Source organism: Rhagoletis pomonella, unplaced genomic scaffold (genome assembly GCF_013731165.1).
Source record: "Rhagoletis pomonella isolate Grant_MI unplaced genomic scaffold, Rhpom_1.0 Rhpom_scaffold_00001, whole genome shotgun sequence".
NCBI lineage: Eukaryota > Metazoa > Arthropoda > Insecta > Diptera > Tephritidae > Rhagoletis > Rhagoletis pomonella.
The window spans coordinates 82255568-82280426 of NW_023458555.1; the positions used below are offsets into that span (position 1 = coordinate 82255568).

The following is a 24859-nucleotide window of genomic DNA, read 5'->3' on the forward strand; positions in this document are numbered from 1 at the left end:
GGGGAACATCGAGGACTTCAGTGGTATTCTCTACCAGCAGTCCTACATACATACATGGTCAGTACCAATATCATCGATGGCAGTTAAATCTTAGGTGAATTTCAATAATAAATATCAATAGCAATTTCGATAAATATCAATAGCAATATCGAAAAATATCGACAACAAACTCGATAAAAATATCGATAACAAAATCGATTAATTTTAATAACAAAATCGATAAATATCGATAAATAAATTGCCAAAAAATCTATAAATATCGATAACAGACTCGATAAATATCGATAACAAAATCGATAAAAAATATCGCTAACAAAATAGTTAAAAATATCGATTGCAAAATCGATAACAAAATCCTGTGGGAGGGGGGTGTTTAGTTTCCTTATCAGAACTTTTATTGGTTTACATGGTTTACGGACCAATATTGAAGTTGCAAGATCATAGAAGAATATTACGCACGCTTGGCAGAGATCTCACAGGTAGAAATAAGACCATCGGTAAAACTTATGATATCGAAAGGGATTAGTATTCCATATGGTATCACAGCGCTACCATTCTTGGCCTATGTGTGAGGAACACTCTGCTCTTTATTCGTTTCAATTTAAACTAACAATGTGTACTTTACAGAACGCCTTTGCTTTTAACGCTATAGATATTGACCAAAAACTGTCATCTTTCACACAGATTATTTTTAGAGCATAATTAACCATATTTTTCCTATTACCAATTAATATCCTAAAAAATGTGGATTTTCGGCCCACGCTACTATCTAGTAAGGGTTATAATCCGTAAGCGCGACCGAAGGCCGCCTACGCAAAAAGAAGTTCTGCGCAAAAATGGCCCCTATTATGAACTACATTCGATCTTCGACTGTGGTCGAAAGTGCTGATCGAACGAATTTTGATTTGGTATTATGGCTACGGTGACCATCCGTCCTGTATTATACGGGACAGTCCCCTTTTTTGACCCATTGTCCTGGTAATTTATTTATTTTATACGGGACGCCAAATGTTCTGTATTTATTTTAATGTCATGTATTTGTCCCGTATTCGGTGTTCCAACGCCTTTACAGCTCATTAAAATGGCATGCCTATGAGCGAGTATTAAGTGATGTTTGTATATGTTCGTAATTTTATTTATAAACAGCTATTATTTTCTAATCTGAATGCCTGTGATTCGAATCGAGGAATACATACAGTGGCCAAAATAGAAATTAGGACTCGACATTTTAGTAAGTTTAGGCTATTTTTCCTTAGTTTATTTAATGTTTATTATTTATTTTTATGAAAGTAAAGCTCTTTTCCTAACAAAAACCATATAATACTAAATTTCCAACTTTGTGCAAAAAAAACTATAAAAATTAATTCTGCAATGTTTCGCCAAAATTTCAAACTTTTTAATTAGAATCTTTAGAAAAAAATTTTGTTTGCAGTTTTGTAACTCATTAAAATTGAGTATAATAAGGAGCGAGTGGAAAGTGCTGCTCATTTGCTTCTCTTTCAAAAAAAAAGTTGAACATACTTACTTTGTGTGAAACAAAAGCGTAACACCGTCAACACAAAAAAATTGCCAAAAATTAGTGGTAAGCCTTACCGACTTAAAATTGCACTCTATTATGATACAATTTAACGAATTCTTTTTAACAAATTTACGGTGTAAAAATCTCGAGAAAATTATCCTACAAATTTGTGATGTTTCTATAAGGATACTGTTTCAGGGAAAACAGTGTGGAAAAAATTTCCAAAATTATTTTTTGTCCCGTATTCGGCTCTCATAAATATGGTCACCGTAATTATGGCGCTCATTCGATGAAGAATTGCGCTATTGTGAACTTCGCTCGTTTATGTTGTTCACAATAGCATATTTTTCACCGCTGAGAAGCTTTGTTTACAAATCGAGCAAACTAAATAGTGTGCTTATACATATTTATGTAAATTTGTGCAAATTAAAATGAAATAAAAAAGCAAGCAAGTTTATAAAAACGTGGTAAAAATTAGTACAACGAAGTTCTGGGGTTCAACGATTCGTCAGAGGATGAGAGTTCAGTGAACTGACCAGGAGTAGTAAATGTTTAAGAGAGTTTAAGTGTAGTCTTTACAATATATTTTGACATAAAATATATTTAAGAAATTTGTCTACAGATTTACTAAAAACTTCCGACTGTCTAAAGAGGCGTTTGTGAGCCAAATCTATTTAAAATATTTTAAAACTATCCACAGCTCTATGATTTGTTCTCAGAGATCGTCCCAACTGAGTACTGGGATTTTCCTTCACAAGTAAAGCAGCCTTTCGAGCTTGTGTTTTGTATTCACGACGTTAAAACTGCATGAAATTGATAAAAAATTGTTTAAAATTAGTGTCTACCCGCAAAAAGTAAGAAAACAAATGCAAGATCATACATTTTTCACAATTTTCTAACACTTCGCTACCCCATCGAAAGCAAAATTCTGTTCGACAGAAAATTCGATACTCAACGAAAATTTCGACACGGTTGCATAGCTCATAATACGAATTTCACTTTCGATCTTCGATAACCAGCGAAGATCGAAAATCGAATGCAACTAATAATAAGGGCCAATACTTCCGCCCCCATTTTCGGGCAACACAGAAAGGAGAATTCTACTTAGTAAAAGTTATAATCCCTAATGTAAGTTCGAGTTGCAAACTAAACTGGCCGTGTATGCACTATTTCGGTGTTTGTCATATGCATTATTTCGATTTTCAACCGACACCGTGCATGTATGCATTACTTCGTTTTTCTTGTATGCATTACTTCGGTTTTGAGTCGAAACTATGCATGTATGCATTACTTCGTTTTTCTCATACGCATTATTTCGGCTTTCAACCGAAAGAGTGCATATGCATAATTTCGGTTTTTCTAATATGCATTATTGCGGTTTTCAACCGAAACTGTGCATATATGCATTATTTAGATTTTTTGCATATGCATTATTTCGGTTTTTTTCGTATGCAGAGTTTCCATATGCACAATTTCAGGGTGCCTTGAGAATCGAGTAATTTCTTTAAATATACATATGTTGGTAACATTTTAATGCTTAGTGTAGAAATCTACTAGCTGGCAACACTATATTCAAATTAATATACTGGTCCCAAATAACGTCGATTGAATGCTACTTTGGAGTAAAGCATAGCTCACTCCAAATCGGTACGCATGAAATGGGTTATATCTTTTTAACAGGAAATAATATTTAATATAATAAAATAAAGAGAAAAGATTCCGTTATAGGTACATATTTGCGAAAGTTTCATATTTTGATTGGATAAATAAATAACAGACAATTTCTTTGATAATGATAACATTTTTCTGAATACCCGGTCTAGAGACTTGAGTAGTCAACTTGCTCTACTAAACTATCTTTAGTTTATGTTTTTCCACAGTTTGCACATCTCTACTGATTTTATTTTAAATAAATATCATGTATTTTTCGATTTGACGTAAATAGGTCATATTCGTAAATTGATAACTTCCAGAACTTTATTCACATCATTGGCTTCAAATTGATTTAAAGTTACCTGTGAATAACTAATTGTCATAAAAACCAACCAGCACTTTACAAAAGGTCTAAAGTAAATGATACAATGGAATAACACTTTGTGCAAGCGCTCCTTCCAGCATATTTCTGGGGTCATATGACCCATTGCGGAGTCTGATCGAGTTTAATTGAGACTTACGGTTGCCAGACGTACTGATTTTTCAACTCTTGTACTGATCTGTACTGAATTTTCAATTCAAAAAAAAACTTTACGATTTTCTTGAGGTTTTTACATAACGTTGTAACTTCTTTAAACTGTACTGTAAAAAGTAAGAAGATAATTTAATTATAGTTGACATTTACAGATAATGTTTGATATGCCTAAGAAATTAATACAAAAAATATATCAACCCTTTTATGGGCCGGGTCGTAACGTACCAGTTGCAATAATAGGTTTGTTCCAAAAGCTACTCGAAGTAACTTCGAGTTACACATACGCGTTCCACAAGTAAGTTTTAGAGTTTCTTTAATATACGCTCACAATTTGAAATTTGCTCTTGTTTTTTTACAAGTGCTTGTGGAACAAACCTAATATCGAGGGCTTATATTCAATAGCCTATATCTGCAATTTGCACAATAAAAACTTTGTGATGTTAGAACCCATCTGTGTCTTATTTGTCATCACTGGTGTTAATTCCGACTTTGCAATTTAAAAGTTAATTCTTCTGTCAAGCGTGATATAAGGTCAGAATTAACATCACCGATGACAGTGAAGTCTTTCAGTTTAATAACAACAAATTTGAATATTCGAATGGCTTTTGCATATAACTTACAATTCTTTTTTCATAATTTACTCACATTGTAAAAGAGTTTTGCATACAAGATATAGAGTTAGATACTCTTATTAGCGAATTCTCAGCCTTTCAAAGTAGTTGGAAAAATTAATTTAAGCCATGAGGAATCGTAGATGAAGTCCTTAAATAGTGGTACTTTTCCAGAGTTTGAAAAAATATGTAATTTTGTTTTTTTTTTTCAATACCACACTCAACCGAAGCAACTGAGAGGATCTTAAGTATAAAGTTTTCTTCCTGGCGCAAAGAAAGAAACCGGCTTCTAATTAAAAATTTTTAAAGTGAACTGCATATTAAAAGTAATTTTAAACTGAAAAATATAGAATTCTTTGACTATTTAAACACTGAAGACGGAAATGATCTCATTATTGCTATTCAAAAATGTCGTAAATATAATGATGTGTACACTCATGTTAAAATGAATAACACTTTTCTTATGAACTATATTTTATTTATATACCAAGATATTGTTAAAAACAACTACTCTGGCGTTTTAAAGTATTATCTGATACTTACATTCATAATTTTGCTTTGAATAAAAATGTACTGGAAAGTACTGATTTTTTGAGCATGAAAAAGTCTAATGTACTGATTTCGCGCATACAAAATCTGTCATTTGATAGCCCCTTGGCAACTGTGTCAACTTTTATAAATTTAGTCAATTTTTATTGTGGCGTATTCATATTTATTTCAATAGTGTTATTGAGCTTTGTACCACCATTTGTTTGTTAGGAAAAATGGAAAAAACAACAATGCTTAAGCGGTAGAAGTTATAGCAGCTATTTCGGAGATCATAACATCCCCTCACCAGACTTATTTTTTTCTAGACTTTCAGGAGGGATCGAGCCCGCGTCATCGATGTGCAAAGTCAGAAGCGCTAACCACTGATCTATGCACACCCCGTAAGCTTTTGTTGCTAATCCATTTCCTTATTCAACCTACTACCCAGCAAAAAACACGATTACCACAGAAACGAAAGTGGAAAAGAGCTAGGCGATGGGAATCGCTTACCGTTTCGCTTCAAGAAGGCCTTATTTTAACATGGGCATGTCATTGGAGGTAAGCCCTTACCCGCAGCATTACTTTCAAACGAAGGGAGAACGCATGGATAAACAGAAACCAGAGAAGCGAACAAAGAATGCCTTACAGAGAAACTAATGTAGAATGCCTAGATAAGTACATACTTATTTATATTAAATTGAAATCAGAAAATGTCTTAAAAGGTTAAAATTAATTAAAATTTTTATAAATCAGCGTACATATGTATGTATTTAGGTATTTAGATTTTCTTTAAAATCGGTATGTACATACATGCATATTTAATTAAGCTTCAAATTGTACTTCCTCACTCTTGTACGTCACTTCATTGACTGACTTCAACTTCGCTGCAAATTGAACAAAGCTAAACATGATTTTTATGCGAGACAAATTTCCACAGAAAGTAACGGTAGAAAAAGAATTTTTGGATATTCATTCCATTTTCAGCTGACTACGATGCAGCATTCTACTTTGCATTCCCCGAAATGAAGCAAAGAAGCGAAACAAATAAAATATTGTAGGACATTCTACTTTGCATTCCCCGAAATGAAACAAAGAAGCGAAACGAATAAAATATTGTAGGATATTCTACTTTGCATTACCTGAAATGACGCAAAGAAGCGAAACAAATAAAATATTGTAGGACATTCTACTTTGCATTCCCGGAAATTAAGCAAAGAAACGAATTAAAAAATAAATATTATAGGACATTCTACTTTGCATTCCCCGAAATGAAACGAAGAAGCGAGATAAATAAAATATTGTAGCACATTCTACTTTGCATTACTGGCAATGCCTAAAAGAAGCGAAAAAATTCGAAGGCATTATAACGCTATGCCTTCTAGAACACGTTACCACTAAAAGCGATTACCGATTTTTTGCTGGGTACTATCAAGTGCAGCTGATTCGCCGCTATTAAGGCTTGACAGCGTGGTTGTTATTGTTAATTCCATACATGAAATAGATTCATTGCATAGTTTTTAGGGCAGGCTCATCCCATATATTTATTTGTCAATTTTTATTGTGGCGTATTCATATTTATTTCAATAGTGTTATTGAGCTTTGTACACAACCTCAACTTCTGTAATTAAATATAACAACTTTTAGCTTTTACCTTCCTTTTATTAACTCGGGATGTAACTATGTAATATTGATGCGCCTAAAAGACGCAGCGATTTCTATTCTCAAGTTACATACCTGATGACAGTACGAATGGCAATTATAATAGGGAGGTTTTAATTTTTTAAACTATAATTTTATTTTGTCACGGCTGGGACAAGACCAACACTACTTAATATTAACTCATAATATAGATAAAGCAGTCACACAATTTAATATATAACACAATTTTATTAAAAGAAGATGAGTTCTACTATATATTTTTCTTACCAAAAACTTGAATTAATGTAAATTATTTGGCAGTGCATTCAACAACCTACTTTAAACTCAATCAAAAATTTACTGTGAACTTGATTTAAAAACATAAAAAAGGCAATAAAAATGCATTTAAAGCTTTAATTTGTTATTTTTTGGTTGTTTCAAGATTTTTACAAATGTCTTATCCACACGTTTGTTAGTTTTATCTATATATATAAAACTGTGATGTTCGTATGTCACGGTCGTCGAAACTCGAAAACGGCTGAACCGATTCGAATAACTTTTTTTTTTGTATTGTTCGTTATAATACCAGAAATAATGATATAGCAAAAAATTGGAGGGTTGCCACCCATTTGAAAATTTTTAAACCCAATTATATTGATAACATAAAAAAAATTATTACAATATGCGTATCAAACTAAAGATGTTTAAGAAAGATAACTGCTGGAAATATTTTTGACGAGGGTTGCCACCTATTTGAAAATTTAAATGCAGTCAAATTGATAAAATAAATGAGATGTTGCAATGTGGGTACAAAATTAAAGAGGTTTAAGAAAGATAACTGCTGGAAATACTTGTGAGGAGGGTTGCCACCTATTTGAAAGTTTTAACTAAGTCAAATTAATAAATTAAATAAAATACTCCCATGTGGGTGTAAACTAAAGAGTTTTAAGAAGGCTTACAGCCGAAAATATGTTTGAAGAGGGTTGCCACCTGTTTGAAAATTTAACTAAATTTAATTGATACAATAAATGGCATATTCCAATATAAGTATCAAATTAAAGGAGTTTAAGAAAGATGATTGTTGGAATTATTTTGAAGGAGGGTTGCCAACTGTTAAAAAATTTAGCGCAATTTACTTGATGAACTAAATGATATATTGCAACATAGATATTAAATTTATGAGGTTTAAGAAAGATAACTGCTAGAAATATTTTTGAGTAAAATTGCCACCTCTTTGAAAATTTAAACTCAGTTATTTTAATAAAAATAAATGAAATACGGTAATTTGGGTATCAAACTTTATATTTTTAAGACGGCTTACAGCCGAAAATATGTTTGAGGAGGGTTGCCAACTGTTTGAAAATTGAACTCAATTTAATTGATATAGGTATCAAATTAAAGATCGGTACCAAACGAAATGCATTTGATTTAGAAATCTATATCTAATCATATAAAAATGTTTTGTTCGTATGTCACGGTCGTCAATATGGCTGAACCGATTTGAATAATTATAATTTTTTTTTATTGTTCGGTATGATACCAGGATCAATGATATCACAAAAATTTGGAGGGTTGTCACCTGTTTTAAAATTTTTAAATTCAGTTATATTGATAAAATAAATGAAATATTACAATACGGGTATCAGAGTAAAGAGGTTTAAGAGAGATAACTGCTAGAAATACTTTTGCATACGGCTGCCACCTGTTTGAAAATTTCAACTCAGTTAAATTGATAAAGTAAATGAAATATTGCAATGTGGGTATAAAATTAAATAGGGTTAAGAAAGATATCTGCTGGAAAACTTTTGAGCACCTATTTGAAAATTCAACTCAATTTAAAAGTAAAAGGAATGGCCTATTACAATATAAGCAATTACTTATAGTATATTACTTGAAAATTTGCTTAAATTTCAACTTTTTTATTAATAATTCCTTCAGTTTTAAAGTTATTTTACCAAAATTTTGCACGTGACTGTTTTTTGATTTTACTTTAAGTTTTTCTGAAAATCATCGAAATCGGTTTACTATAGCATATAGCTCTCATACAACTGATTGTTCAGATATGTGGTTTTGCGTTATAACTCATATTTTATTTCGTAATATTTCTTACTTTTATTGGGCCGTACACTATTTGGACCTGAATTTGGGTTCTTTTCAATCCCATTCTGATATATTTTTAAACGACTTCAAAAAAAAGGAGTTAATCAATTCGTCGGACAGTCTTTTTTTTATATATATGTTACCGCATAACCTTGGACCACGTTAAATGATTTCTATAATTCTTTTTTATGTGGTACTGCAGAGGTAGTCCCATACTAATTTGCTTTAGGTCCGATCATTGGATCATGTAGAAATGGACGGTACTCTAATCTTTTATATGAGAATTGAAGTCGGTTTTATTTTTGCTTAAAAATTACTCTTGGCAGTTTCTATTGCACGAATGGGTTTTTAACACCCTTTGCTTGCTGCGATCGACCAGCAAAAGTCCGCCAACAGTAAATTCAATTGTTTTTCGGCGAATCGAACCTTATAATGGATTGGTGAAATCTTTCTCCTACCTCGTGGGTTTCTGTTGAAAGCTGTTGGTCGTAAAGGTCAAAGTGACTGTGTAGCATGGAATTAGAACAAACGAAACATATGTTGTTTAATTTATTGCAAAGCTTCTTAATTTTTTTTTATCTTTGGGAGTTCCCGAAGACAATGATATAATGAAAAAAAGTTTTCGCAAATTTTTAGATGTTTTTTTTTATCAATTAATACGACAGCAATCGCGCGCGCAGGGTTTTAGTTTGTCTTGTTTGTCTTTCCAACTTATGTCATGTTATATATGACGCAGTATGGACCGCCACCTATTGGAAAGCATTACCCAGTCACTTTGACTTTAACGAACAATAGCTTTCACAGCACAAAAAATGTATTAAAAACCCATTCGTACAATACAAACTGTCAAAATATGCAAACATGTGCCAGAATGCAATTGAAAAGAACCCAAGTTCAGGTCCAATATAATATAAAATAAAATATTAGTTATAACGCAAAACCACGTTTCTGAACAATCAGTTGTATGGGACTATATGTTCTAGTGAACCGATTTCGATGAAATTTCAGAAATAGTTACGGTAATATCGAAAAACAGTCACGTGCAAAAGTTTAGTAAAATAACTTTAAAACTGAGGAAATTATTAACAAAAAAGTTGAAATTTAAACAAATACTCAAGTACCGTTATCTCAAAGACTGGAGCTAGTCTGGCAAAACTGGGGACGCGATTGAATTAAGAAGTAAGATCAGTTATCAAAACCTTTGCTCAGAAAAATGTTCAAAACCTGAGCACAGAGTTATAAGCGACGTAAATTTCACCGTCAGAGCTTTAAAACTTCCCTCCTGAATATCTCAAAATTTTGACGTGGTACGGATTTTCTGAAAACGGCATCGTAATCTAGAGTCCAAAATTTAGTTTATGTATTTGATCGTTTAGCTGTGATATTTTTGCCTCCCTACTGTGTTATCAGTCGACTAATTGTAAAATAATCGTAAATATATTTTCAAGAAATATGAATTCCGTAGTAATCTTAAATCCATCCATCGAACATTATTTTTTGCTACCTGCATCAACTTTACTCGACCCGAGGTCTACAAAAATTCATTTCAAAGATCCGTTAGCATTGGTCTCACTAATGAAGTTCTTGCGAAATGAAAATGAGTTCGATCTGTGGGCCCCTCATAAATCTCTTGTACACAAACGAAGACTAAAAGATGATGATTTGGGTCACCCACATGATGAAATGGGTTTTTATTCAAAATGTCAGGTCCCCAAACTAAAGCGGAATATCATCGACGCTTGGAAGGAAATGCAAAATGTTTACCAAAATCTTTACGGACTTTCGAAAAAAGACTCATTTAGTTCGTACCTCGGTGCCTGATGAGCGCCTTTTTTCAATAGCTGGTGCCATAGCCACCGAGAAACGCAACCACTTAACAACAAAACGCTATCAAGCTTTGAGGCACTCGGCACATTACGCGCCTAATCAAAGTAGAGTAATCGTTTCATCATACCGAAACGAATGCATGACGACTCGACTTCTGCACACTTGCACGCCCTGCATAAGTCACCAGCTAATAAACTCTTTCTACACATAACAAATTTTTTGGCCGTTCTTTCACAACACGCACTTCCGCAAATATTTCTGCTCCGAAATATTGCATAAACGCTTGTGGTTTAATGCAATTTGCACGAATTTTAGCACGAAATCGTTCATTTGCAATTATTTTCTATTGATTTGACAAACAAATTTTATTTCCAACACAAAAAAGTAAACAAATGACGATTTCAAAACTGCAAGCGCCTTACAATGTTGGGCGCTTCGATTCATGAAGCTTTTATGATTAGGCGCAAACATGATTTTGAATCGTAATCTACAGAGCTTCATTGAAATGTGTTCGGCATAAAAGCTTTATACTTTAGTATGCAAACGATTATACTACTGTGATTAGGAGCTTAATGTGCGGAGTGCCTTAGACTTTTTTATGGAAAAGTGTTTTTGTGAATACTCACTGTAAAAAGTGCCTTTAAAAATCCGATTATTTTTTTTTTTTTCCATCCCTACTTAAAACACATCAATAGTTTGCTCATTTTATACTAAGCTGAAAAGCCAAAAATAAGGCAAATGCTACAAAATCCGCGCCCTGATAATGGCTATTGTTAAAATTGTAAAATCAAAACTTGTCAAGACAAATTCTATGATTCTGGGGTAAATATGTTCTATTTTTAGTTCATTTATAAAAACGTGTTATATTAGATAGAAAGTTCTAGGTATTATTTGTTTTTTTTTTCCTCATGCGGCCGTACTGACTAGTATTGAAATTAGTAGAACCGCGTTCACTTGCGGTAGTTCTGCTGACCGACGAAACTGGTTGTGTTTGTACAAAGGTGTATTTAACAAGGTGGTGTTGACCGCATATAGGTAAAAAATTACACTAACAAATTATACGCAGATACCCGTACTGTCATTGATAAGAGTTACAACAAACACATCATTTTGACGTAATGCCCTCCACAGCGAAAAACTCAGCTGTCGCACCAGCACTGCCTTGTTGAATACACCTCGGTTTGTACACAAGTGAAAGTACAGCGAAATATCCGCCTGCCGAAAAAATGCACGTCAGCGATTCGCGTAACCTAGAGTAGGGATGCACACAGTCGACGTCGCGGGCAAACTGCGCGCACGCGAGCGTGCTTGGCCTGGTGAAGTGACCCTCCAGTACTGCTGGAGTCAATCGCTACTTTTGAACCGCTACTAGGGATGCACGCAGTCGACGTCGCGGGCAAACAGCGCGCACGCGAGCGTGCTTGGCCTGGTGAAGTGACCCTCCAGTACTGCTGGAGTCAATCGCTACTTTTGAACCGCTACTGCACCGACCCTAGGTAAGTAGCTACTCTATTAACCCGTGGTAGTGCACATGGTAGTGCAGAGTCGAACCAGTCGTAAGTAGAATAGCGAAAAACTACGACAGAGGGCGCGCATAAATCACGCAAGCGACTACTTTAGTAACTCCCGGTAGTGCAGAGAGAGCCGATGGTGACTACCGCCTAGGACATTGCCTTGTAAAAGTAATCGATGAATTACACTGCAAGTAGTCGGTCGGTAATTGACGGTGTTTATCAGGTAGCTACCGATTCAGCAGTCCTGTAGTCGCTCCCCCGTACTGCAGGGGAGCTGTACGGAGATGGCATCGTATACATATTAATCACTACACACTTATTTTCAAGTAAATATGGGTGTATGTATGTGCACTTTTGCGACAACTGAGCCAGTGTGGCATCAGGCCACCAGAAAAATCCAATTTTTCCAAACCAAAAGTGCCAAGTTTTTATTATCATGTTTAATAATTTTTTTGATTCAGTAAAAAGTGTATATACATATCCATTTCCTCACGTTTTTATAAATAAATTAATTTCAATACATTTATAACAACACAAAACATATTTAATTTACCTATTCCTCACATTTTATTCAGTAAATGAATTCCATCTTAATGTAGAATATTAGTGTATAGTGTATACATACATGCATATGTACCTATGCATTCGGTGTGCTTAAATTAAAAAAGCATCACTAAATACCGCACCAAGCATTGAATTCCAATTATTTTGGCTTTTTGGTTTCGCAAATTTAGTTCAAAATGCACGACCTTGGCAACAGTGACCTGAGCACATCAATGCTTAAACAGTGATGCCAGACCAAGTATTGAGTAAATGCGCTATGTATATTTTTCTTTTAAAGCAAAAGTTCTAATTGGCGAGGGTATTGATTTTTGGTTCTTACATAGAACACTGATAAGATTCACAAACTTATCTTAGGACTTAATTAAAATAATCAGCATTGTTTGTAGACGTATATATTTGTGTTCGTAAGAAATAGTAGCTTATGTCGGGAGGCTGGCTTTAGTAAAATGTACCATTTCCTATATTCTTTAAACCACAAGGAATTTTTTTTATGAAACTTTATACGAATATTGACTTGCTAGCATCGCCATTAACATCACCGTCTTTTACGTGTATTTTCCAACAGTTATTTAACGACTCGGCGCCAGTGAGTCTTTCGCAATCGTATGCTGCGAATGGCTCATTATACTAAAGCCAGTCTTCCGACATAAGCTACTATTCTATATAAACACAGATATGTATACTTCCTAATAGGCTTGTAAAATGCCCAATACCCAAATCCCTCGCATGAGTTATTATCGGTAAAAAATTGGGTACGCCAAATCTGGCATCGCTGCAGCAAGTACATCGCCAGTGAAACAGTGTTGATATTTTAAGTACAATTGTACCTTTTTCTGTACATTTAATTTTAAAATGAACTAAAGTACAATTTGCGGATTTTAAGTACAATTTCAACATCAAAAATACTTTTTGTACCAAACGCTCAAATCTCTTCTAGCACTTTGATTCTTAATCCGTTTACATTTAAGTAAATGGATATACCTATATTTCATATTTGCTACAAAACGAAATTATGAATTGTAATTTTGAATGTAAACGTGATTGTGAACAGTAATATTAGTGATGTGCGTTATGGTGATTGCGATTTCTTATCACCGGCGGGCGAAATATCCCTCATCGCTATTTATTTTGAAAAAATCTTTGGAAATGCAATTTACCTAATGGCGATCCTGCAGAAATAGAAGTAATTGAGCAGTTCGGGGGTTGAAAGTAAAAAAATTTATGTAAATTCCATGCGTTGAAATTATAAATTTCCCTTGAGGATTTCCATTTTATCGATAGTGATCTCATTTTATGTTCATTAATATGAACTGACCTATATAGTGTATTAATGTTTTATCATCATTGTCTTCATCTTTGACAAAATTACACGGTCACCCGGCATTTATTTTATTTTTTTAAATAATTTTAACTATTTTTTTATTAAATTGTAGCTCATTATCAAAGAAAAACCTTGCAAATAAATCGAAACTTGAAAAAATGAAAAAATAAACAAAGTTTCATCAAATTTTCACAGTTTTTGTTCAGAATTTGTAGACATGTTTTGGGTTAACATTTTTGTAGCCCATTCATTCTAGTATAATAAGGTGCAAGTTTGAAGAGTCTAGAAAATACCATTGATTTTTTGAATTTTTCTGTTTTCGGTGTTGCGCACTTCCTTCCATATAACGAAAGTTCGCATTTTATGTTATATGGATGAATGCGCGTGTAGCGTTGTTGTTTTCTATTGCAATATTTTAAATTAAGCTTTATTTTATAGTTTTTCTTACGACAATGATAAATGATGTATACAAATTTCAGTATGGAAAAAAATGCAACACCTTCAACGAAAAAAGTTATAAAAAATCTATGCGAATTGAATCTACTATCTCGATAATTTAAACATCTCGGACTCGCCCACCACTAAAAATGATTATTTAAATCTAAAGTATATATTAAATGATATTTAATATTTGCTTTAGAGATGAAATTTCGACAAATTTGTTTAAGCAAAAATGTTAAGCGCATATGCAGAATGTGGAAGCGAGATTCCTCTGCTTGTGTTTCTATGTTTATATCATTTACCAGTTTAAGCACATACGATTAAATGTAAAAAAAAAAATATTTTTAATTGCGGATCCGAAAGAAATATTTATTAGTTGCATTGAGTCACGCAAAAATAGTGCCGAAAATCGATCGATTGTGCTGAAGGTGCCGGCTGCTTCCGAAAGGGCCGAAAATGGCACAATGCACACTCATTTTCCATCACTGTCACACATACAATCTCACTATTCTGTTGACTTCGTTTTCCCCTTCCGAAAACTTTTTGCTTCCGCGCTTGCCCATCACCGCTGTGCAAAGCTTTGCACGCGCAGTCGCCCGCGACACATATGTGCTTATTTGGGCATCCCTAACCTAGAGGATAATCCACAGCTTATTAAAAAAAAATTACTATTTGCTGGTACTAACAAATATTGATATATCCTTGTGATCAATTTTGGCTATTTTTCTAACAAACGCGGTATAAATCCACATTTCAAACCATGTGCAAAAATTATCAAAAATCTGCAAAGTTCCAGCTAAATTTTCAACAATTTATTCAGATTTTTTAGGGTATACAGTTTGATAGCCCGTTAAATTTTAGGGTAATAACGTGTAAGTTTTAAATCAGGTATGACTTAAAGTTGTGACACACAGTGGCTAGAGGCGTCGCCTGTGTGCATTCTTTCATATATGTGTGTATGTGCCATTCTTACCGCTATATATTTTTTCTCTACTCGTTTATTCCATGGGGTATTCATGCCATTAGGGTGCTGTTTAATGTAAAAAATATAGAAGAAACCTGAAGGAAAAGTGCAAACAAAGTTTTTCAACAACGTTCTAAACAATCTTTCTTCATGTTTATTTGCAAGAAAGTGCACCCAGCAGCCACGGCGTTTTTGGTAAAAATAAACGCTGTTTGGTAAAAATGACACGGCTGTTTCAGATTAATTTTGATGGTATGAATACTTGCATTTTAGTTACTTTTAATTATTGGAAATTGAAAAAAAACGCTTAAAATAGCCAACCTGAGAAAACTGAGAAATTATATACAATCCAGACTTTTAAAAAGCTTGGCTTCATCAATTCCCCAGCCGACTGCCGAACAGTGTAATTCATTTAGTTAATCCGTGTACTTAATATTTCTGAAAATATATTTTTCTTAAAAAGCCTTAAAAGGAAGCAATTTTAACTTTGTGGTACTTTCATCTCCTTTTCGGCACTATTTTTGCAGTCCATTAGGCACAAATTAAAATTTTGAAATTCCATCCCTGGCTGATATAGACATAGATTACATAATACGAGACTCAGCATCCAGCCAATCAGAGCATCAAATGATTTTGTGCTCTAATTTAGCAGCACTAACACACCATGGACAGCTAAGCAAAATGGTGTATTTGGCAAAAGGTCTGAAAAGACTGGTATGTATAGGCTCAATATTCAAATGCATAATCCACCAAGCGATAATTTTATATATTATATTCATTAAAATATAATTAGTCATCAGTCAGATAAAAAAAAATACAAATCAGAAGGATAAAATGGTATTGAGTTATTAATTCAAAAGTAAAAAAATGTATTTCACTGACGAAAGGCGGGATCTAACCCCTTAATTGATAATAGCCTTTTTAATGTTATTCCTAAAATTCGCATTCGCATTCGAATTCGCACATTCGCATTCGCGAATGTGAAAAATATCCATAAATACATACCTGTAATGGTTGTAGTTGGTAGATATGGTCTGGCATCATGATTTAGTAGTTTTCTCTCACGCGAGGTTCGCCAAAAAATTTTGTTTCCCGTAGCTCGTCTTTGTAGTGTGGGTGGTTCTCGATTAGACGTTCCCCGATTTCGCAAAATACTCGAAAACGGAGCTCCGTATTTACTGTTTACACCAATATGAGTAGATTCCAAATTAGGCATTTTAGCAGTTGCTAATAGTGCTTCAGCAATTGATGTATAAAAACTGCGCGCCACGCCAGATCCTTCGCCAGGCTCGTCCTTAAAAGTTACTTTTACACGGTTAAAGGTCAAAGGGGTTTGTGTTCGTCTTGTTTGGCTTCCGAACTGGGCATTTAACTCCTTAAATGTTTGAATGATTAAACTCTCCCGGTTGCGCTCAAGTTTGCATAATATAAGATCGCGCTGTTGGCCGTTCCGTAGTTTTTCCATATGCCTTCGAAAACGCATCTCTTTGACTGGAAATCCACGTAATTCAGGTAGCAATGATCCATATTCCATTCCTACGTCATCCATAAAAACCCTCCCAAAAAGATCCAGCGTTAATTTCCATCGTCCAAGTAAAATATTCCAAGAGGGTGTAACTGAAGAAATTTGTTTGCAGAAATGTATTCCACGAGGTGGAAAAGTATTTGCAGATATATTTGTACGCTTGAAATCGTCTGGCAATGTGAAATGGGTGTTGCTCTTTTCATTTTCCGGTTTCTTGATTATTGAGATCGCACGCACAATAACAGTCCGTGAAGTTGATGTGGGTGAGAGAATCGTTGTGGGGCCAACCATTTCGTCTGTTTTTTGAATTTTATTTGGAGTAATAATAACATCTGGGCGATTGGAATGCGCGGATTTACTAACACTGGCTTCTATTTCGGTTGCGGTAATTTGTTCACCTGTATCCATTTCCTCATCATTTTCCAATCCAGGATTTATTTCTGTTCAAATAAAGTACAATTGTATATATTTAGTAAATCTTAACAAATATTCTAAAACGTGGAGAAGAAGGACTTTAGTTAAGTAAGTGCTGTTCCTTATAACAAAACCCGTATTAATAAAAACAGAAAGGTAATCTCTGTACACTTTGTGTCCATGTGGTAGCTCGACGTGAGCGCAAAGATGCCAAGCAGATTGTTGGAGTGGTTTTCGAGATACACGTTAGGTTGGGTCGATTTTGTATGGGGGAGAATAAAAGGCATTTGACGGTATTGTAATAATAATATTATGTTCTCCTAGGTCTAAGCCAATTGTTATTGGCAACGAGAGATTCAATTTAAAACTCATCTTTAACTTGCGCAATTGATTCAAAGTGTAGGAATTTCGAAAATGAAACTTAGGCTCGTAATATCAATGGAATGCGTTAATTGTTATAAACAGGGCAATATATCAAATTAGAGGTTATTAAATTTAATACTTCGGCAACCAAGTGAAAAATAGAAAAAAGTGAGACGAGATTTAATTCAATCGTTTTTATGTTTTCGGATGTGTATATATAATTGAAGGGACCATGGATTTGGCCACGCCGATTTGGTCAGTTTTCAAAATCGTGGTGAATGAAGTCAGACATGTATTGGCCAAGATAGGAATAATAATGGGTTATAAGTTAATAGTAGTTTCAAGCACATTAGTCTTTACATACAAACAAAATACAATTACGGTAAGAAACGCCCATTTATGCAGTTTTGAAAATTGGAGCAGATTGATTTTATTAGTCACCGAAGTAGCACATTTTTTGCGGTTTCTAAATTTGCCGTTATATTAAAGTATCCCCTAGTTTGCAATACGTGCAATAAGTGTTTATTTATATTTTATCAATGTTATTGTGGCTTATTAACATTTAATTTTAATATTTTTATTGAGCTTTGTACCACGATTATTTTATTAGGAAAAAAGGAAAAAGCAACAAAGTCTAAGCGGTAGAAGTTACAAGCAAAGTTAAAAAAGCAACAAAGTCTAAGCGGTAGAAGTTATAGCAGCTATTTCGGAGATCACCACATCTCCTCATCAGACTTCTTTTTTTCTAGCCTTTCAGCAGAGATCGAACCCGCGTCATCGACGTGCAAAGTCAGAAGCGCTAACCACTTAGCTATGCACACCCCGTTAGCTTTTGTTGCTAATCCATTTCCTTATTCAACCTACTACTATCAAGTGCAGCTGATTCGCCGCTATTAAGGCTTGACAGCGTGGTTGTTATTGTTAATTCCATACATGAAATAGATTCATTGCATAGTTTTTAGGGCAGGCTCATCCCATATATTTATTAGTAAACTTTAATTGTGGCGTATTCATATTTATTTCAATAGTGTTACTGAGTTTTGTACCACGATTTGTTTGTTATGAAAAATGGAAAAAACAACAATACTTAAGCGGTAGAAGTTATAGCAGCTATTTCGGAGATCACCACATTTCCTCTTCAGACTTCTTTTTTTCTAGACTTTCAGCAGGGTTCGAACCCGCGTCATCAATGTGCAAGGTCAGAAGCGCTAACCATTGAGCTTTGCACACCTCGTAAGCTTTTGTTGTTAATCCATTTCCTTATTCAACCTACTACTATCAAGTGCAGCTGATTCGCCGTTATTAAAGCTTGACAGCGTGGTTGTTATTGTTAATTCCATACATGAAATAGATTCATTGCATAGTTTTTAGGGCAGGCTAATCCCATATATTTATTTGTCAATTTTTATTGTGGCGTATTCATATTTATTTCAATAGTGTTAATCACGCATCGTGATCCATGCACGCTCACCGCGCAACGTGTTCACTAGGAAGCGCGTACAGGAGCAACTAACAATTGGCTCATATTTCCGACTTTTAACGTAACCATATATAATAATGATGGCATTTATGGTATTTTGAAGACATTTTTAGGTAAAATTTGTTAACTTGTATGTTGTTTTCTGTTTTTGATTTTTGAGTTGCAGTGTTGTTGGAGGGACTGTTCGGCATAAGGGGCATAGGAACAGCACTTGGCATTAGAGATGGGCACGGGCCTAAATTTTCAGGCCCGGCCTGGCACGAGTGCAAAATCTACTTTCAAAAACACGCACGAGCCCGCACGGTAAGAATTTTAGCCCGGCCCGTGCCCATCTCTACTTGGCATCAAACGTGCCTTTCCCGGTGTATTTGTGAAAAAATGTTTAAAATGTTTAACGTATTTCGCTGCAGCTCTGTCCCACAGCTGCTTTCGCAACGCTGCTTACGCGAGGGACATTCAGGCACGTTAAAAAAATTAGTGGTATCTGCTTTATATTTAACACCACATAAAAAACAACGCTTAAGGTGTTGCACACTAGGTATAAACCGCACAGCACTACAAAAATTCAAATGTTAATTAAAATTTGTTATTAACGGACATTAAAAAAAAATAACGATATGACTTTGAAAGCGTACCGAAATATAGGAAATAAAAGAAAAACAAGTTGAAGTTTAAAGGTTTGGTTCTCATGAGAGCAACGTCATTTTGGCGTTTACCTGTATTTATGTGCCTTGTTTCACATCTATAAACCTCTCTACCCACAAATTTTCACACAAAAATTCGAACTTGACTGAAATCCGATGTCCAGTTGAGAAATTTTCACCCATATGGGATAGTATAATTCGAATCACATTTTTAAAGTCCATTAACTAACCCTTTATATGAACATGATTGTATTGCGGCATCCAAACAATTACATTGTAATTCTTTAACTATTAGGCGAGACCATTAACTAACCCTTCATATGTACATATTTAGGTTGTGGATTAGCATCACAACTGCTCTAACTTTTAGTATCAAGTCATGAGGTGCAACTCCCTTACTTCTACTTGCTCCTGTGGATATTTAGAAACGACAGTAGATATCGACGCCATTTCTTCTCAGGACAACATATTCACCATTTCTTTATTAACTATCGTACAGTGCTTATTTTGTGGACGCGAAATTGATCGATCCTCCAAGTGGTTTTGATTAATTACACCAGACTGAGGTTCAAATACCCAATCGGCTAAATCTCGCAAAATAATCTCTTGTGGAACTAATCTTAATTTTTCTGGGGAGAGTTCTCGCCCTTCTGTAACCCGCAAGAGAAAACTGAAATAACCAGATTGTCTGAAACGCATATTTATGGAGAGCTTAAAATACCTTACCGTTCCCTCAGTTCGCCCGCCAGGATTTTTTTAAGTTTTTCAGCATTTTAAAACCATACAAAATTGAAAATAAAGAAATGAAATTGTTCAAAGTTGGTGAAAATGAGAATGCAAGTGTCATATTCAGTTTTACATTATAAAATTGCTCAATGTAAAATTTTAAAAATCTTTCTGAAATCTGAAATATTTGTGCAAAGCTTCAGATCCAGAACCTTAATTTGAAAGAAAATTGTCTCTGTACTATTATATATAGATCATATATATATAGATGTGGTCGGCACAACAGCTAGTGTTGCCAGAGAAAAATTTCGTTTGGAGCTAAAACGGCCGAAAAAAGAGCTAAATAATACTAATAGTAGCTAAAATGAAGAGCTAGATTTTTATTTAAAGTTGAGCATTTATTGCCGTAAGGTTGTTTTTACATTTTCCGAAATTTTAATAAAAACAACGAATTTTGTAAGTTTAAGTGCTAAAAAAAACACTTTTAAAATCAAAATGAGGTGCCTATATTTCGAATTCGTTATAACACTTATATGCATGTACAAACTTATACATATATGATAGACAATGAACTAAAAGTACTTTACAAACTGTTTGAATTCATTAACCTAGATCCATGAGTTTGTGGTTCAGTCTGTATTTTTCCGTGGATACAAATGTATATTTTTCCACTGAATTTTGAAATTTGTAACTTTATCAATGCCTGAGAGAGAATACACCGTCTGAGCTTATCGGAGCTCGAATCACTGCCCAATATAGTTTGTGTGCTCCCGCGCACGTTGCATAAACTAATTGACTTACTTGCCCATCTTCCATTTGACTGCGCGCCATTTGCATTAGGAATGGAAGTTTTCTAAGTATTAATCGAAATAGAATAATATGAAGATATCGAAAATAGCCAGAGATCGCCAGAGCCAAATAAATTTTTAGGTAACACTTGTACAATGAACTTACAGATTTGTAATTTTAATATATTACCAAACACAACTAAAACTTTCTGGAGCTAAAAAAGTGCTAGATAATTTTGAGAAGAGCTAGGAGTTAAAGCCCAATTTTCGGAGCTAAATGGAAAAATAAAGAGCTAAATCTAGCTCCAAAAGAACCAATATGGCAACACTGACCCCGGCTGCCACATTTGGTCACTTGTGACCAAAATAGGTAACTTTTTGAGTCCTTGGTAACTTGGAAACTATTTTTTTATTTTGGTAACTTTTGGTAAGTTTGCCGTGTATAAAGTCAGACTAAAAAAGTTGCATTAATTTGATAAATTGAACTGTGGTTGTGTGTAGCGGTGACAACACTACTAGAAACAATTGCGTTGATCAGGCAACACAACAGCGCTTAGCGAAAATAACTAACCAGATATCGAAGAAAATTATCGCTGGGCAATCTACTCGTTAATTGTTAAGTGTGTCGAGAAGTTTAAAGTCCAATTGATGAAGCCTGGCAATCTTATCTTAATGTTATTTTATTCAAAATCATTTATAATTTTTATTATATGTACGGTGATGCCACATCTAATTTGTTCGAAATGCATGCAGTTGATATCACGAAATATGCCACACGTTCAATACTTATTGATAGATCTTTGATCTATATATAGAGGGTATGAAAAAAGGAGGTTTGAACAGCAGTTTGTGCGGTGTATTTGGGCGCTTTAGCGCATCGGTATATGCACTTAAGTCGAATTTTAAAAAATTGTTTTTGTTCTGCGGCTAAGATCCCGTTTAAAAATGTATTTATATACGTATGTGAATGTATCTAGTTATTATATAAGGTCTTGAGCGCTAGAGCAGCTTAACTGACATTTCAAAAAAAGCTGAGGTGTACCTTAAAAGCTTTACCAGAATGGAAACGGTAATAGCCCGAGGCACGCCATTTTCATTTTCTATTAATATAATATGTAGCATCACGTAGGTGCAATGAATTTTTTAGTAAAAGGCCGCATTTGTTGTTTATAGATCCTTCTTTCTCATATTACTAAACATTTTTTGTAAAACTAATTTCTATAGTTTTCTTTTCATACAACTATTTATTGTACCCATGTCTTATTTATGGCAAATAAACGAGGTATGTTTTTACAGTTTGTGGTATAATAAAACGTTGTTTTTGATTTCACACGTACGAACTTTTCAGGGCGACCGGCTAGATTGGACAAAAAAAAAACGGCTAAAATGTTTCAACCAGAAATACATTTTTTTTAAATACATAAACTACAATTAGAAAGACTAGTAAATCCATTGAATTTTTTTTTTGGTTAATAAAGATAATTTATACGTAGCTAAGCTGTACACCACTTTATCTTTGTTTAACAAAGAAAACTGTCGTTATACGTATGTATGTAGCTAAGCTTTACATCAGAAGTCATGTTTGTATTACTTAAATATAAAAACAGAGATAAATTACAAACTTATGGCGTTTTCTTTTCTATTAAAACAATTTTGCCTTATAAATATTGGATCATTTTCAGTAGGTTGCGTTTTGTCCCGCAAAACGGCTATATTAGCTGAAAGTATGGCACTTTTCCTTAGTCGGAGTGCAATATTTTGAGAAATGAACAGGTAAAGCTGTGAAAGCAGAAGGTAGTTTAATTTATTGACACTCGTTGTTGTTGCTGACCACTTCACTTTTAACAAGTTTATGACATTTAACTAAAATCATGCCCCCAGATTCACTAGCAGAAAAATTTTTGTTTCTTAAAAAAGTAGAAAAAAAAATTTGAAGTTGGATAAAAATATTAAAAGTGTTGCGCGTTTCCAAATTGCCAGAATTCGGTACACCTGAGCAAACGTTCGAATATAGTTTTTTGCTTTTCCGAGGTAGGGTACGTAGGTTGATAACAAATTGCTGACGCAAAATATCTTTAAACCTCTGAAAGATGTACCATTATTCGTAGAACAGGAAAGAGGTCGAGTTAAAATGATGCCTGCAACTTGTAACAGTACCAATTTTTGGATTCTCGGAATTTTCTGATAAAGATGTGGTGCTGCTAGAAATATATATACAAAAATATAAGCACGAAACTATGTATTTGTCACAAGAATTATCCACATAAGATGAAAACTACTGCAGTTTTATTTTATAAAATTTAAAAAGTATGTTTGCGCCATGCATTGTCTTCCCAGAGAGTTTTGCTCCACATCGAAATTCGTGCTCTTTTATTTTCTAAGTGTAGCGAATAAAACTTCACACTTAAATTTAAGACATTCATAACAAAAATTATATGAAGAAAATTCCCGCTGCGTTCTCCCAAATATAAACTGGGACGCAAAATTGGAGCAAGTTTTGCCTATTTTTCTTTAGTTTATTTAATACGTATTATTTTTTATGAATATGTAGCTCATTACTTAACAAACAACATATACTACAAACAGATTTCACACTTAGTGTAAAAATTATGAAAATTCTGCAAAATTTCAGCAAAACTTGTAACTTTTTAATCTGCTAAAATGACGCGTCCCAGTTTATGTGTATTTGGGTCACTCGCTTAAAACAAAAAACATTGAAATCGGCTCACTTTCTGATTGATTTTTTTTTTTTTTTCAATTTTATATAACACAGTCCGACATGAAAATTTTCTCAGAGATAAGACTAGCCATTTCTAATAGATTTTGGAGCACTAAATTTGTAAAAATAAAAACTTTTATATTTGAATTTTAATAAAATAAGGCGAAGAGCAAAATCGGCTAAAAACGGCTATTTTTTTTGCAAAACGGCTAACAAATCGGCTGCCGGCTAAATCGAATTTTTCCGGCTGTTTGCTGTCACAACCGGCTAAATCTATCCGGAAAACGCGTAAAATGGCAACGCTGATTTTACGCTCTATCGTTTAGTCGTTGGCGAGACAGAAACGAATCAACATCGCGGGTGGCTGTTCTGCTTTGTTTCATGAATGTAAAAATGCCTTGCGAGAAATATGTAGGTATGTCTGTAATACTTGAAAATGCTTTTGGTGGAATGAAACGCCGTTTGTGCTGTAAGGCATTGAAAACAGGAAATATGCTATTAAAAGACGTTTTTAATATTTTCATAAGGATATGGAAAGTTTCGATTACCACAAAAGATATATGTACGTGTATGTATTTGTGAGCCTATCGCGCATTTAAGAATTTCAATACTGTCATAACTTAACAAACTTTAAATTCGAGAAAAACGGCTTTAAACAGAGACTAAAAATAATTATTATCTGTAGTAGATTAATATGGTGTGTAAACACAGTATTATAATTACTCTGGTAAGAATATGGCAACACTGATATTCTCTGTCATAAAATATGTGCATGGTAATACTGTAACCGAATAAAGGCATTACTTCGTGAAACTTCAACAGCGTCAGGTGTTGAAGAACCGCGCTATAGAAAAACTAAATTAAAAAGTTATAGTTGAAGTCGTATATATAAAAAATGCGAAGGCAACAACTTGCCTACGTTTTACGCAGCAGTGGAGTAAAAGCTCAGTTATTCTAGCCTTAATTTCCGTAACTTAATTCAACT

General features: G+C 34.0%; 1 protein-coding gene across 1 annotated transcript in view; it reads right to left on the bottom strand.

The window, feature by feature from the left end:
• Positions 1–24859, bottom strand: part of LOC118748146 (E3 ubiquitin-protein ligase hyd) — a gene marked incomplete in the record, with an annotated part of 830802 nt that overhangs the window by 296188 nt on the left and 509755 nt on the right. Inside the window, 1 exon segment of the mRNA XM_036482478.1 lies at positions 16221–17180. Coding sequence (XP_036338371.1) covers positions 16221–17180 — 960 coding nt within the window.